At 37.4% G+C, this 14969-nt stretch overlaps 1 protein-coding gene across 1 annotated transcript in view; it reads left to right on the forward strand.

The window, feature by feature from the left end:
- The first annotated feature begins 974 nt into the window (after positions 1-974).
- Positions 975-14969, forward strand: part of LOC122352506 (reticulon-4 receptor-like 1) — an 89478-nt gene continuing 75483 nt past the window's right edge. The window contains exon 1 of the mRNA XM_043249933.1: positions 975-1493. Coding sequence (XP_043105868.1) covers positions 1481-1493 — 13 coding nt within the window. The 5' untranslated portion in view covers positions 975-1480. The remainder of the gene's footprint in view (positions 1494-14969) is intronic.

Consider the following 14969-nt stretch of genomic DNA (forward strand, 5'->3'; position numbering starts at 1 on the left):
TATGGATGACTTTATAATATCATGATCCAACACTCAAAAATATATCACCAAATCCAGACATACTCATGAAAGCTAATGCAATTTAAGCGGTTATTTTTTTCTTAAGACCTCGCTCTAAAACACTGAAAGATCGCTCCTCCTATCTTTCCGTCGTCAGAGGGTAAGTGAGAGCAGACAGGTAGTTTCATCTGCTCAGAAAGAAAACATAGGGCAGGCTTTGAGACGAACGGGCACGCATTAGCTTTCTTTGTAGCTGTAGGTCTGTCTGAGGAAGAGAAAGCGGGAAGGAAATATTTTTAGAATGAAAGTGAGAGAGGAGAGGGTCTCACTCCGTGTTTCATTTGGTCATATAGCCACTAGTGATGCCGATTCAATTCTGCTAATCGGTTCTTTTGAACTGTCCACCTTAATGAACGGTCCAAACGAAACAATTCAGAGATTCTTTTAATACGTCACAACGTAATCGCGTCATCAAGCGGTCCTTGATATCCCAAAACATACCAATAATAATAATAATAATAATAATAATAATAATAATAATAATAATAATAACAATAATAAAAAGTCACATTGATGTTTACGTTTAATTAATTATGGTGTTTAATGCAATTCACTGTCTCTCAGGTCAGTTTCATCATGATTTAGCTCACGAAAAAGTAGCAAGATCCATTTGTACAATTTCTAATAAAATAGTAGACCATTTAATGATATTAAAAGTAACTCTTATTCACATTTCTCAAACACCTGTAAGCCGCTAACAGTACGCTTAATATTAAACATGCATGCGATTATTGAAACGAATTACTTTTCTCTCTTTCACTGTTCTTTACGAATTCAAAACAAACGGTTCTCAAGAGCCGCTCGAGAGCTCGTGAGGCATTCAACCGATTCACCGAAAAGATCCGATTCATAAGAACGGCTCTTTCACGAATCGGGCATCGCTAATACCCTCCTCTACACCTCCCTCCCGTAGAGCTCCAGCTTTCCGACTCCTGAAGAGACACGGGCGCCTGTCATCCGTTAACCACCCGAGCATCTCCAGCATCCAAACGCAGTTTCTAAACAGAACAGCCCTTTGACTCGTCGTTTAAGTGGTCTGCAATACCAGAAGGCTTCTTCCCCGTCACATCGACCAATATTGCAAAACTTTAAATGTTCTACTTATGGCTGTCGGAAAGCTTCTCGCGGCAATTATAACTGCTAACTGAAGCTTATATGAAACATTTTGTCTGACATCTCTCGGAGTCAATCTCAGGGATTGTGAGACTTCCATGTCGGCGATGTTGTTTTCCATTTTAATCGATACCTGAGACCAGGGGTCAAGAGTTAAGAATCTGTAGCCTGTTTGGTGCGGATCGTTAGAAGATCGTTAAAACAGATCAAACTTTTATCACATATGACACGGATTATTAAAGATGAGACGCTTATTTTGACTATCACAGCGGGATAAAGTACAGCGCATCACCACCGCACCTTCAGGATGTTCCGGCGAGGTAAGATCAACATTTTAGATTATATAATTGCGTTTTTGGTGCAGTTCAAGCAAATGCATGATGCTGAAAGTAGGTTACGTTTCTATTCATCGCGCGCGTGACTCTTCCTCGCACATCCGAGTTTATATCTCTGAAACTCTTTATGAGGTTTTAACCAGGTTAGTTTCAGGTTTGTCTGGCTCTTTAAGCATCTGGCTGTGCGCCGATGAAATATTAATACACAGCACGTAATATTATTCTTAAAAATAGACAAGCGATGCCGCACTGCAGCTGACAATTACTAGAGCTTACTTACCGCGCGCGCTTAACTAGTACTAGTAAAACACACAGTTAGTGATCTTTTTTTAAGGCTAAAGAGGCGGTGCATGGCGACAGGCGCCCATGGGACCAGTGTTTGTGAACTCTTATGTGCTGCCTCAGACTCACACACACACACACACACACACACACACACACACACACACACACACACACACCAAGAAATAATATACGTTTTAATTTCGCAGTCTATGTCAGTAGGCAGTATGTGGCATATAAGATGTGGACAGAAAACCCAAATATATACTGCTACTCTGCTGTCTAGATATCAAAACAAATCTAGCACAGAATAATTCAAGAAACATCCAGGTCATGAAATTTGATGGATCGATATAAGTGCGTCCACAGAGAGGAGCTGTTTCACCTTTGTTAGGAAGTCATTCACGCCACAGTGTTTTTGGGACATTTTCGCCTTGGGTTTCATTTCACTAACGTTTTCGTTCTCTTTCTTGTCGTAATTAGTTGTAGATAATTATTCTGGATGATAATATTTGAGCAATTTAGATTTTTATTGACGCGCTCGCTCACGCGCAGACTTCCGGTGCTCTCGGCGCAACCTCACACGTACTGAATGGTTTTCATACAAAAACAATACATTTAGCGTGCATTACACCTGAATTTAACCCTCACCTAATCCTGTTAGATGTAAAGCAAAAACTCTTTAGCTGTTTGTGATTGTGTGGACCAGTTCAAATGCCTTCGCCTGTTGGTTTTTGACGTGTTTTACTATATTTTCAAACATCTACCTGCATAAACGAAGACCTCTCACAGATCCGTTCATTTTAACATTAAGCTAATGATATTAGCAATGCCCAAACCTAACCCTTAACTAGTTCTAATTAAAAGATGGAAACCAAAACACGATTTAGCTTGTTTCAAATAAGATCCTCATAAGTCAGAATTTGCTTTTTACCCACACACGCATCAATTTTAATTAAAATATCTAGCAACTTTAGCAAGAACTGCTTTAATTTGCATGTTTGATCTGCGACGTTGGTGCCTGCCGTTCTGCTATTATGTACCTGCCTAAAAAAAAAGCGAAAGAAAAAAACTCCTCCATCCGGTTATTTTTTCCTCCGAGGAGTGACAGCGGAGTCATAACACTTTTACTAATGCTCAGCCTGCAGCTTCAAACCAGCCTGCTCTGGGAACTGCTTCCTCATTTTCTTCTCATTACAAAAGAATGTGTGGGTTTGAGTTGAGGCAAAAGATGGGATGGAGAAAGAGAGAGGGGGGATTTGTTTGTGTGCTTAAAGCATTCTGCATCAGCTGTGGCGCTGAGCCCCTTCTCAATGCAAACACACAATAACAGACAATAAAATGATAAGGAGTTATGACTGTTTATTGTTGCTGCTCCTAGCAGTAGGGGTCTATGCGTACAGCCCCGGGGTACAGAAAAAGGTCTTGAATGCATAATAATGGTGAGCAGCACAGATGTGTTTACAGGAGAGCTGTAAGTCTACGTCAGATAGTGTGTGGTTTTACCGCTTACGGGCTTTTGACTGGTGACAAACTATAGATCAACAAAATTCCAATTAAAACTGCATTAAGTGGGTGTCTGAGTTGCTTACTTAGTCTTAGATGCCATATGGGAATTTAGCATATTATATTTTTATATATTTATGCAATTGGCTGATACTTGTTAACGGTTTTGTACACCCCTTGTGGATGAAACCCATGATCTCTGTGTTTGAGATGAGATTACAGACGGACAGACATACGGAAAGAGAGATAGACAACACAGCTTTGAAGGCAATGAAAAAAGTTTACAGTGTATAAAGTTATTGCCTCTCAAAAGAAATAGCCAACGAGTCGTTTCATGTTGACATCAAAATTAATTTTCGCATTGGTCTGAATGAAAACGCAAAAATGGATGCTATAAGAAAATGAAAGTGTTTTTTGACCTTGCGTGCATGTCAACCTTTTGTTTAAGACTTTCAAAACCAAAATACGAACCTTTAATAAAACATAACAGGGGCACTTTATAGGGGAAGTTACCACAAAAATAAAAAAAATATATTTATAATTTATGCATCCTCCACTGTTTTCAAACCTGTATACATTTCTTTGATGGTAGGGTAACACTTTAGACATTCAACATTCAGCGTTCTTCAGAAGCATTTCTCTTTTGCTCAGTTGAAACGAAAAAAAAACTCTTGCAAGCTTGGAACAACTTGAGGGTGAGTAAATGATGACAGAATTTTCTATTTTTGGCCGAACAATCCCCATAAAGGGTCAGGCCAGGTCAGGTGGAAGCCACACCTGAGACCATGTAAGACAAGCACAGGTTTTTATGTGACAAATGAGCAAATTCATGCTTTCTTTCCCTAATGCTGCCTGCGAGTTCGAATACCCACAGAGCCATAAGATAAAGACATTAAATGTAGTCGAGATGATTCTGCAGGCCAAAAGGCTCCTGTTTTTTTGGCAGCTGAGACTGTGGATCTGAAGCAGCAGGAGGCCCACTAGCTGCTTGCCGTAATGAGCCTGTTTCTTTTTCTGCCCACTTCTGCGATACCCTCTCTTAACCCCAGATTGCTCCAGGTTCTCTACAATATGGCACCTCTTTTTCCATTATCCCTCCACCTGCGCGAGAGCCCAAGCCTCGGAGTAGAAGCAGCTCAGATTAAATAAAGGTTTGAAACACAAAAAAAAATTCTATTGGCTGAAGCGCAGGCAGGAAACAGGAGGCTACTTACCATACAAAGTGCTACTGGCTGGGCAGTGAGCCGGTGCGGCTCATTGGCCCATTTTAATAGCTCGTTCAGTTGAAAGCTCGTTTAGTCAGAGATTTCACACGCAGCCAGAAAGAAATGGAGCCACGCACATTCCCCCACCTGTGGAGTAAAAAAAAATTGCCAGATTGCGAACCTACTTTTAACGATGATTCAGTGCGAGTGTCCTCGCTTGATAATTTCGAAGCATTTCTATGTTTTGTAGGTGTCTGTGGCCGGAGGCATGCTTGCTGCATGTGGCCAACTATTAGCATGTGGAAAGCACACTGAGTTGTAAGCGACTGTTCAATTTAGAAGTGATTAAGTGGCTCTAAATGATTGTTCAACAGGTCTTAGGTGCAGCCGGTGACCTTCATATGTGACTAATTGGATTGGAACGGAAACTCTGTGATTGTAATTAAAGACATGTACTACTATACATTGATATATTAGCATCATCCATATGTATAAAACGGGTATGAAGCGTAAATAATATATTTTAGAAAAATAAATGTGAGAAATTGTAACACTTAAAGGTGTAGTTCACCTAAAAATACCTAGAAACCTTTTTTTGCATAAAAAAACAAAAGGACAGTTTCTAAAAAATTTCTTTTGAAATCCTCAATGTAGTAATGATAGGGAGTAAATAATTACAAAATATACAATTTCTCGGTGAACTATCTCTTTAATATATTGGCTAACTAATGAAAACCCTAAATGAAAAACCTAAGCCTAGCCTGGGGCCCGTTCTTCATACTTCGCTAACTAAGTTAGCCTGATCTTGGATTGTTTGGTTCTTCGAAGCTCATCCCCGACTGGCTGTCATAGCAACAAGTCCATTAGCTTAAATCTGCTCTGGAGCAGGCTTATTTCATGCGCACAGGATACGATTGCATCTTTTTAAGCAGAATTGATGTTTCAAATCTATCCCAGGCACCGCTGTTTTATTACAAGAGTATCCTACTGATCCAGGGAGAGTAAATTCTTTGAAAAATAATATAATAACGTTGTGTAATCTATAATACTATAGACACAGCGGGTTTACTCACTGAAATATTTATTCATGATAAAACAATTACTTTACAACTGTGTTGGAATCTTACACACATGCTATAGTTAATCTGAGCTGTGCATTAAGTGCTGATAGATATTATGGGAGTGGCTTGATGGAGCGCAGGAGGTGCAGAGAACTTGATCCTGACCCTTAAGAAACTTAAATTAAAGCAGCCTCGTTACAAATCTCTTTCAAAGAAAAAAAATAAAGGAATTGCTAATTACAGCATTAAAATAAAAATTTACAAGCATTTACAAATACTAGAAATTGTAAATATAAATAACTGGAAATCATGTAAAAAATATACTGTATATTTTTACAGTTTATTGCATGAAACTAAATGCAAAAATTTTAAATAAAAATAAATGTTATAAATGTAAAATATAGTTTGAATATATATATATATATATATATATATATATATATATATATATATATATATATATATATATATATATATATATATATATATATATATATAAATATCACAGTTGAACTACACTTTTTTATCACAAAATTGTATTTAAGACAAATAATAATTAGAGATCATGGTATAAAACACTTAAACTGTAAAATTATAATATATAATGTAATAACATCATTAATAAAACGTTGCACATGTATCAATTAAATATATTTGATTTTATTATATCAATTAAATCAAAGCCTTGAGAATCGCCCTTACCCACGCCACAACTTCATTTTCATTACATTTTCTTCAAAATACAAAGCGCAGGCGCAGTTTGCGTAAAACAGGCCTAATTGCACAATTATATGGGTAAACGCACTGTTTTTCTAACATTACTCTCTGAGTCATAGAAATGTTGTTCAGAAAAGGGCAAAGCCATGAACCCATTTGTATATATGTCACATCTTCTTAAAAATGTTTTTATTCATCGCCGTTCACCTCGTTGCTGGGTAATCACCACAGTACGCTCATATTTAGCATTTCTAGAATCATAAAAATAGATCCCGGCCAAGTCTGACCCCTTTACTGTGTCATACAGATGATTAACCCAAACTCTCAGCAAACATTTGGCCCTCTCTTTCTCTTTGGAGTGTTAATTAAATCTGAAGGGTAGGAAGGCGCGGTCATTAGCTGATGATAATTAGGAGTCAACGAGAGAAAAAGCAAACAATAATCTTTCGGCAGAGGTCTGTCGTGTCACCGCCTATTGAGAGATTAATGATGTATTAACGGGAGAAGAGGCGAACCGTACGGCGAAAGGTCATCTGTGACGTGAGCTCACTCTGCAAACGGGGAGGCATGACGCTGGGTTCTGTTTGTGCTTGTCAGCTAGCTGTCTCCCTGACCGCTGAATGCTGTTTGTACAGCGGAGAAAAGTACTTCCTGCATAAGATTTCCATTTTATTAACTTGGAACCAAGTGAGCCGGGGGTGAAGGCAGAAAATGATCCGGCTGTTTGTCAAATGCCTACAACTTCCAGGGACCTTACTTGACATAAAAGACGTAAAGGTCAAAACAAGGCGGTCTGTAATACCTGGAGAAAGCTGTCTGTTACCGTTCCCGTTCACCTCCGACACTTGCTCAGCCTGCGCAGGACCCCCTGGATGTGATCCCTGAAAACCAAAAATATAAAACGTTTGTGATGTTCAGCGCTCACCAAGTAAGAATTTATCCACTAGTTAACCAGCCAAACTCTGACTCTGACTGTAGTGTTTTTTCCACTAAGGGACTACAAAGGTCTTGAGGTTATCTCTCTTAAGAATATCCTTGTTTTTGTTACAAGTGCAACTGCAGCTGTAAACACAGAAGTGTATGTCAGCTGATATATAATATATAACACATTTTATTGGGACAATTAGGGTCGTAGAACAATATTTTCGCGGTCAAAGATATTAATTCAAATAAATCTTTAAAAAAACAGAATCTAAATATTAGTAATAAAGTATAAAGCAATAAAGTACTGTATTTTCCGAAAAACAGGCCGATTTTTTTATGAACTTATATATTGCGGTTAATGTCAAGTGCGGTGAATGAGCGAGGTATGTGAGTTTATGCGTATAGAGCATTTCTCACTCTATAAATAATGTAGTTTCACTATAAATGAGTTTGTTTAGGCTTGGCGTTTAAATTAAATCTTGTTTATAATGAATGCCGCTATAATTTATGCCTGTTTTATACTTGCATTTGTCATTCTTGTTCTGTTTTGAATATCATTAAATTTAGAGGGTTTTGTCGTGGAGTAACTAAAACGGATGTTTTTAGTGTCTGTAATGTTATTTTTTGTTATATGATATGTTACGGTATATATCATTATTTATAAATATTTAAAAATATATATTTTCTTTTTCTGGAAAATACAGCTATCGAATTAGTGAGACTAAAAAAGGAATAAAGATAAACGGAAATATTTTATATCTAAATATTTCATGTATTTATATATAAAAATGAAAGCTGAATTCTACTGTAATATAAAATATTGCAATAATGCTAAAATAACCCTGAAAGGATTCAGCCGCTTCAACCCTGGTCTGGCAGTACCTCGCATGATAATAGTCGCAAACTTCCATAATGAACATCGCTGGACCATTTTGCCCGCTCTGAAATCTTCCCAGTTGCTTTAATGAAGGTGAGTTAAAATACAGAATGTGCTCATTTGAACCGCACCATCTGAAGTGAATACTTTGTCCATGAGGTTCTTAAATGATTTACTGCATTCAGAAAAGATGAGAGCTTCGCCTTGATCCCGACAGTTTAAAAATTGAGCGCTCATTATCACAGTCTGTTAAAAGACAGAACAAGGACGTCGGGTCTGGCGCGTGTGTTTTACCCCTCTCTTCCTCCCAGACGTTTGTATCTCAGCTGAAGGCAGGAGAAAATACACACCTTGAACATCAAGAGCGTTTGACAGGAGCCATCCAAATCTCTGATTCGACATGGCAGCCTTCACTTTCCTTGAGACATGACGTAAAGATGTGTTCAAACGCATCTCGGACTCCACAGAAAATGAGCTTGTGGTGATAATGCGAGAGGACGTTCTTCGGCGGCTAACATGTCAGCGGTCGCTTTGAGTGTTGGCCGTGTTTTATTTTGGGAGACAAGACGAGGAAAGGACTGTCCATTTCTGTGGCATCTTTTCCTCTTTTCCCTCTTTCTCTCTTGTCTTGTCAGGTCTTTCCTGATGCGGACCGACACCGAGCTAACAGAGAAGGCTAAGCACGGCAAAGCATGCAGAGTTTATAGAACTGCCTGCTTATTTTCAACCTGTATTTTAGGGCACGCGTTACCTTCCTGCCTTAGGCCGGGCAGCCTGTCAGGTAGTGTTCAGGGTGCTTTTCCCCAGCGGAGCCTCGGGCAGGCGCTAGTGCTGGTGCCAGAGCTGGTGCTCAGCCGGAGGATCTGACCTGACAGCCCAATGATAATGATGTATCTGACTGTGATACTTCTTAACCTGCACACAAAGACGTATAGCGCATTATGGTGGTTTACCGACACTGGAAAAAAAAAATATACATAACATAAAACATTTTTTAACATTCCTTTAACTCTGATATTGGCACTGTCTGACAGATTTGACGTCTTTAAGGATTTTGGACTTTACACGAAGGATGCCAGATTGCATGTTTACCTCCTTTAGATGTATGTAACAGTGCTTTTATATAAAAAGCGCATTTTAAGATACAGTGCATACACGTGTACCATGTTTAAACTCGCCTTTAAACGAATCTTTAAAATGATTTGCTGTTATACCCCTGCTCTTAAAACTCTTTATTTACTTTCCAGATGAAAACAGTGAAAAATCCTTGTTTATACTTTTAGCTCGGAGTTATCATTTTGTGTGAAATTTCATGCTGTTTTATGTTTTCTTCCCCGTTGCGTTAGGCTGTCAAAGAGAGGCTCACAGAGCAAAACCTCTGCAGAGAAGGAAGGCAGGAGGAGTGTAAGTGTTGTTAAGTAAACAGGTATCAGCCATTTCAGGCTTTGCTCTGTTGGTTTGAAGAGCATCCTTTGTAGAGGAATACGAGCCAGGACAGAGAAGGAGAGAACGAGAAAGAGAAAGAAAGGAATAAACTCCAGTTTGTCCAACTCAACACAAATACCAAAGCACTATGTTTACTCAAATAATGAAAGCTGTAAATGGACTTTTCTGATGATATTAAAGGTATTGTAAATAATCACAATTCTGTTATCACTGAAATTTAAGTCTAAAGTCTAATGTGGTGCAGTGTGTCTGGACAAAGAGCTTTTCCGCACACAGCATGCGAGTCACTTTTTTATGTTACCTTATTTTTGAATTGTTATATATTAGCTATTATCACTATATTTTTATATTCCCATTTATTTTGTATATTTTTAGTTATCAGTTTAATTTTAGTTAAAGTTTTCTTTAGCTTTTTTACATTGGTTGGTACTTTCAATAGTTCAGCTTCAACTTATTCAATTTAGTCGCCAATGTAGCATTCAAATGTTTGTTCACTTCTCTGTCATGTAATATTTTATTTAACAAAATAGTTTTAGGTAACCTAATACTTTTATATGGTAATTGTTTTTGTAATCATTCTTATCTTCAAACAAAGAAAGTAATGTATAGTAAAAAAACAAAACAAAGGGAAAGTTTGTGGAAGCTTGAAATACATGAACAGTGAGAAATACACTATTGTATATAATATACTATTATTGTGATATATAAAGTCACACAGTGAGCTGTAAGGTCAGAATTGTAAAATATAAAGTTACAGTTGGGAGATATAAAGTCCCAAACACGAGAAATAGAGTCATAATTGTGAGATATACGCTTCTTTTTTTCCTCCAAGGCAGAAACTAGCTTCCATATGTACAGTTTTTCTGAACATAAGTGAGAGTAAATTTGCCAAACCTTGTAAGTAATCTATTTTTAATAACATCTCAAAGTTTGAACAAGGTGACCTTGAGGTTTGACCCTGATGGGTTGCACACATTCTCTTAAGTGATGCAAATACCAAACAAAATACAAGGTTTGGCAACTAATTTCTGCTGAATATTAAACAGGTTACTGTGTTTGCAGCCAACTGATGTGATCATTGTACTAGTGAGCACATTTTGTGTGTTGCCAAACAGGCTGGTGGAAATTGATACCGCAGCACCTAGATTAGTCCATCTGAAGGGGTACTCACTAACAGATAGAATCTACCAGGAGCTGATGTTTATAAATGGGATACAGAGATAGAGTGAGAGCGGAGAGCAGTGCCTTCCCTGTAGATAAAGATGTTAAGCTTTGTCTTAGATAGCAAGAACAATGAGGTGGTTGGATGTGTACATTTACACAAGTGTGTGTGTGTGTGTGTTTATGACTTATTGCATGTCACTGCGACACCGCTCCTTAGGGGAAAGTGAGGCAGAGGCTGCTGGGAAGGCCTTGGGGACGGCTGGTGCAAATGCCAAACCAGAAACATGCAATTCCGAACTAGATAGATGTAACAACAGTGATCTCCAGAATGAGAGATGCTGTGGGTGTGCAACAATGCTTAGTATGATAGAGACCGTAGTGGTGGGGGATTTGAATCATTCCAGTGAATTCCTTTGAATCAGTTCGTTCAGTGAATCGCTACAGTCTGCATAAAGTCTGCATACACTCAATGTGTATAGTGTATCGTATGAATGTAATCCAAGCATACTACATTTACCATGTTGTCATTGTCATTTGATCTACCAATATCAGCAGCGTAGCTTTACTGGCATTTATTCCCGTCCCGTGGCCTCATGGGATAGTAACATGTCTGTCGTATGAATAAAAATATCAGCGTTGAATTCCACATTTACATGGTGATCTTGTGGGTGATCCCAGATATTGAGTAAAAAAAAAAAAAGTTCCCTTCAAAACTATTGTTTGCTGTTCGTATGTTGTTTACTTGACCAACAGAAAAGTAACTTGGTCTAAAAGTGCATTGCTACATTATTGCTATGAAGTAATTTGCGCAAAAACCCCCCAGAAAAACAAAAAACAAAGCACCCCTAATCTTTTGCGTAATGTAAAATTTACAAAATGCAAATAAATTAGCCACAAATTCGCTAAAACTTAAAACCTTTCCGTGGAAATAGTGAGGAAAAACAGAAACGGGGTCATACTTCAAACAGAAACATATGGAAAGAGGGAGAGAGAGGGATTGTTCAAGAGATTGCCGCTTTTTCCCTACTCCTCTGAGACCTGGGGATTCAGTGGAATCTGGCCTCTGCAGGTGCTAGAAAGAAAAAAAAAACGGCTGTTAACTAAACTCAGACATGTCTACATAGATTCAGGTTGTGTTGTAGGACTGTACCATATATGCTACAGTGTGTTTCTGGAAGGCACAACAGGACTTCCCTGATGAAAATTAACCACAAATTGAATTAAACTAAATTAATAAAAAATTATAATTTATATAAATCATTTACATACTTTAGCTAAAAAATGGTAACTTCAAATTATCCATGTTTTTTTACATACATTAACCATGGTATTTGTAGTAAATCTGTGGTTATACCAATGGTAATCAATACCAAAATCATAGTTACTACACTTACTGTAATAAATCCATGGCTAATTTTTGTTTAATCTTATAACTAGCCATGTTAAAACCTAGTAGCTCATATGGTTTTAGCTGGTGTGGTTTCACTTGTTGGAAATCCATCTAAAACCATGAAACCAGGCAATCATATCTTACTTAGACTGGTTTGTTTTGCCTGTTTTTTTTTACCTAAATACAATTTTAAACAGGATTGGAGTCTAGTTAAAACATTTATAACCAGCTAAGGCCATCAAACTACCATGCGCAAGGCTAGTTTAAACAGCGTCTAGCAGCAGGTTGTTTCCCATCTTTTTTTCTATCTGCTCTCTTTTATGTTTTAAAACGACCAGAAACAGAATGTAAAACAGTGAGCCATGCTACGCTAAAAGACGCTAACTACTTGACATTACAGAAAAAGGGAACAAAACCACTGTTAGGGCACTGATTGTTTTTAAAGTGAGATAGACTTATTCCCAATGTAATTGTGAAATAACTTAATATGCTAGCGGCGCTAACTGCTTGACATAACTGCTTGACATTAAGGTTACAAAACCACAGTTAGGGCACAAATTGTTGTCAAAGTGAGATTTTGAGACTTATTCCCAATGTAATCGTGAAATAACTAAATATGCTAGCAGCTATAACAGGCGCTAACTGCTTGACATTACAGAATGAGGCAACAAAACCAGAGTTAGGGCACAGATTGTTGTCAAATTGAGATTTTAAGGCTTTATTCCCAATGTAATCATGAAAAAAACTTGCGAGTTTTCACTAGCTAGTGAAAGAAGCATTACAGAAGCAAATAAAAGTTCCCTCAGGCCATGTAAAGGCCTATAGGTGTGCTAACACTCTTGCTGTTTCTTGGTTTTTATATAAAAGTAACTCTGATGGGCACAGCAGAACAATATGACCTTGTTAAGCTCTCTATGGATAAAATAAACCTTTAATTATTTAGTAATAAAATTTATGAGAAAGAAAAAAAAAAAACTAATACCAGCTGATACAGAACTTGTGTTGCCTGCGCCGCTGTGGAAATGAGAGATGGTTAAGGGGACCCAGGAGACCGTGTGTCCTCTCAAACACTCTCTGACCTTGGCTATCGATTCCCATGGCTTTGCCTGCCCTTCCTTAGCTGTCAGCGTAACTTTATAGCCCTTTAATGACCACTCCACCATCATCACCATGGTTGGCTGACGCACCAAACACAAAATATGGGATTGAGCATGTTTCAGACGATATTCATACACACTGGTGTTTGCAGTGGCAGGGGGTTCACTGCGCAGTATTTCATTGCTCAGACTATATAAACAGAGAGGTTGAGAACAAGCATTAAACAACATGGCATTTCATTGATTTTGCGCTTTTGTAGTATCTAAATTCCATTATTGACATTAGTCTGCTGCTTTGTTATTAATGCATTGGGTGTTTTATTCAGTGTTTTTTAATGAGGACTTGTTTATTGATTGAGACGTTTGTGCTATCGATCAGGTTTGACTTGTTTGTAGTGCTTTGCACTGCGAACTCCAGCTTTCTTCTCTTTCCTGAGTTTTTGTCATAGCGTTGTCCGCAGCCTCTGTGTGTCTCTCGCCCCTTTCCTCTCTCTCTCTCTGTTCCTGCTGAATTATTAAAGCATGTTTTGATTGCCAGAATGATTGGGAATCTTAGGCTGAAATACTCAACAGCTAAATCTTCACACTTTCTCTGCATCCATCTGCTATAAATGTCTTCAAAGTGTGTTTAAAAACATGAAATTTGCATCAACCCTGTTTGCTCTTTTTTAACGATATATTAAACTTGTCATATTAAACATGTCCAAATCATATTTAAAAAAATAAAATATAATATCAAATAAATAAATAATTAAATTATTTAATGTAATAATTTTGCATCAAGACATGTTATTTAAAATAATAACACGATTGACATGACTAGATTGCAAAATTAATAATCTTTAAATTTTATTCTACTACATTTTAGTAATGTTTGTTTTATTGCTTTTATTTTATGCACATTTCTGATATAAAATGCTATAAATTAATTACTGTATATTAAATGACTATAAATGAATGATTTTATGAATATTCAACATTTTCAAATAAAAAAGTGCTGCATTACACTAATGAGAATCAACACTGAGAATATGAAGAAGGAAAATAAATAAATAAAATGCTTGGACTCATCAAAATCATTTACGTCAAATTACATCTCAGTGGTCCTAAAAAACGTTCTATATTTATGCAAATATTTTATATATCATATAATATATGCTGGTTTGATTTTGAGGTGAGCTGTGACTAAGACAGGTTTCTTTAGTGTTTATGATTCATTATTAATAGGTTTTCATAATCTTTTCTGAGATTTTTAATGTAGCCTTATAGCAGAAAAGCAATCTTTTTAGAAGATGAAACTGATGTAACTCAAGCTTGGTAACTAAAAGCAATGATGAAAGCCTCAACCGAAGCTTTAGTAAGTCTGTTACTCCATAGATTCGGTTTTACAAGACTAAAGATAGATCTTCCATGGAAATACTCCCCCGTGTCTGTAACTCCAGCACTGTGTGTGTATTTTAACAGCATAAAGCAATACACCGTTGGCGTCAGAGCCATTGCTTACATAATGGACTGCATTAACTCTACATCTGCCTCTAGAGCCGTGAGGCTGTGCAAGGTTTACATGCTCAGCTGTGCTCATCTGGAGCTTTATTGTTGAGCTGAACATGAGTTCAAATCATTTAGTGTTGTAAAGCAGTTTGTATATTTTCTTGGAGCTTGGTTATGTTTGGAGCAGCGTATCCATATGTTTCTATATAGTGTGCACAGAAGCTATGGGAATTTTCTGTATGAATAGAATACGCAGACAATGACCTACATTTGCTAAAATGTGCAGTTTGCAGCAGATACT

The sequence above is a fragment of the Puntigrus tetrazona genome, chromosome 10 (assembly GCF_018831695.1).
Source record: "Puntigrus tetrazona isolate hp1 chromosome 10, ASM1883169v1, whole genome shotgun sequence".
NCBI classification, from domain to species: Eukaryota; Metazoa; Chordata; class Actinopteri; order Cypriniformes; family Cyprinidae; genus Puntigrus; species Puntigrus tetrazona.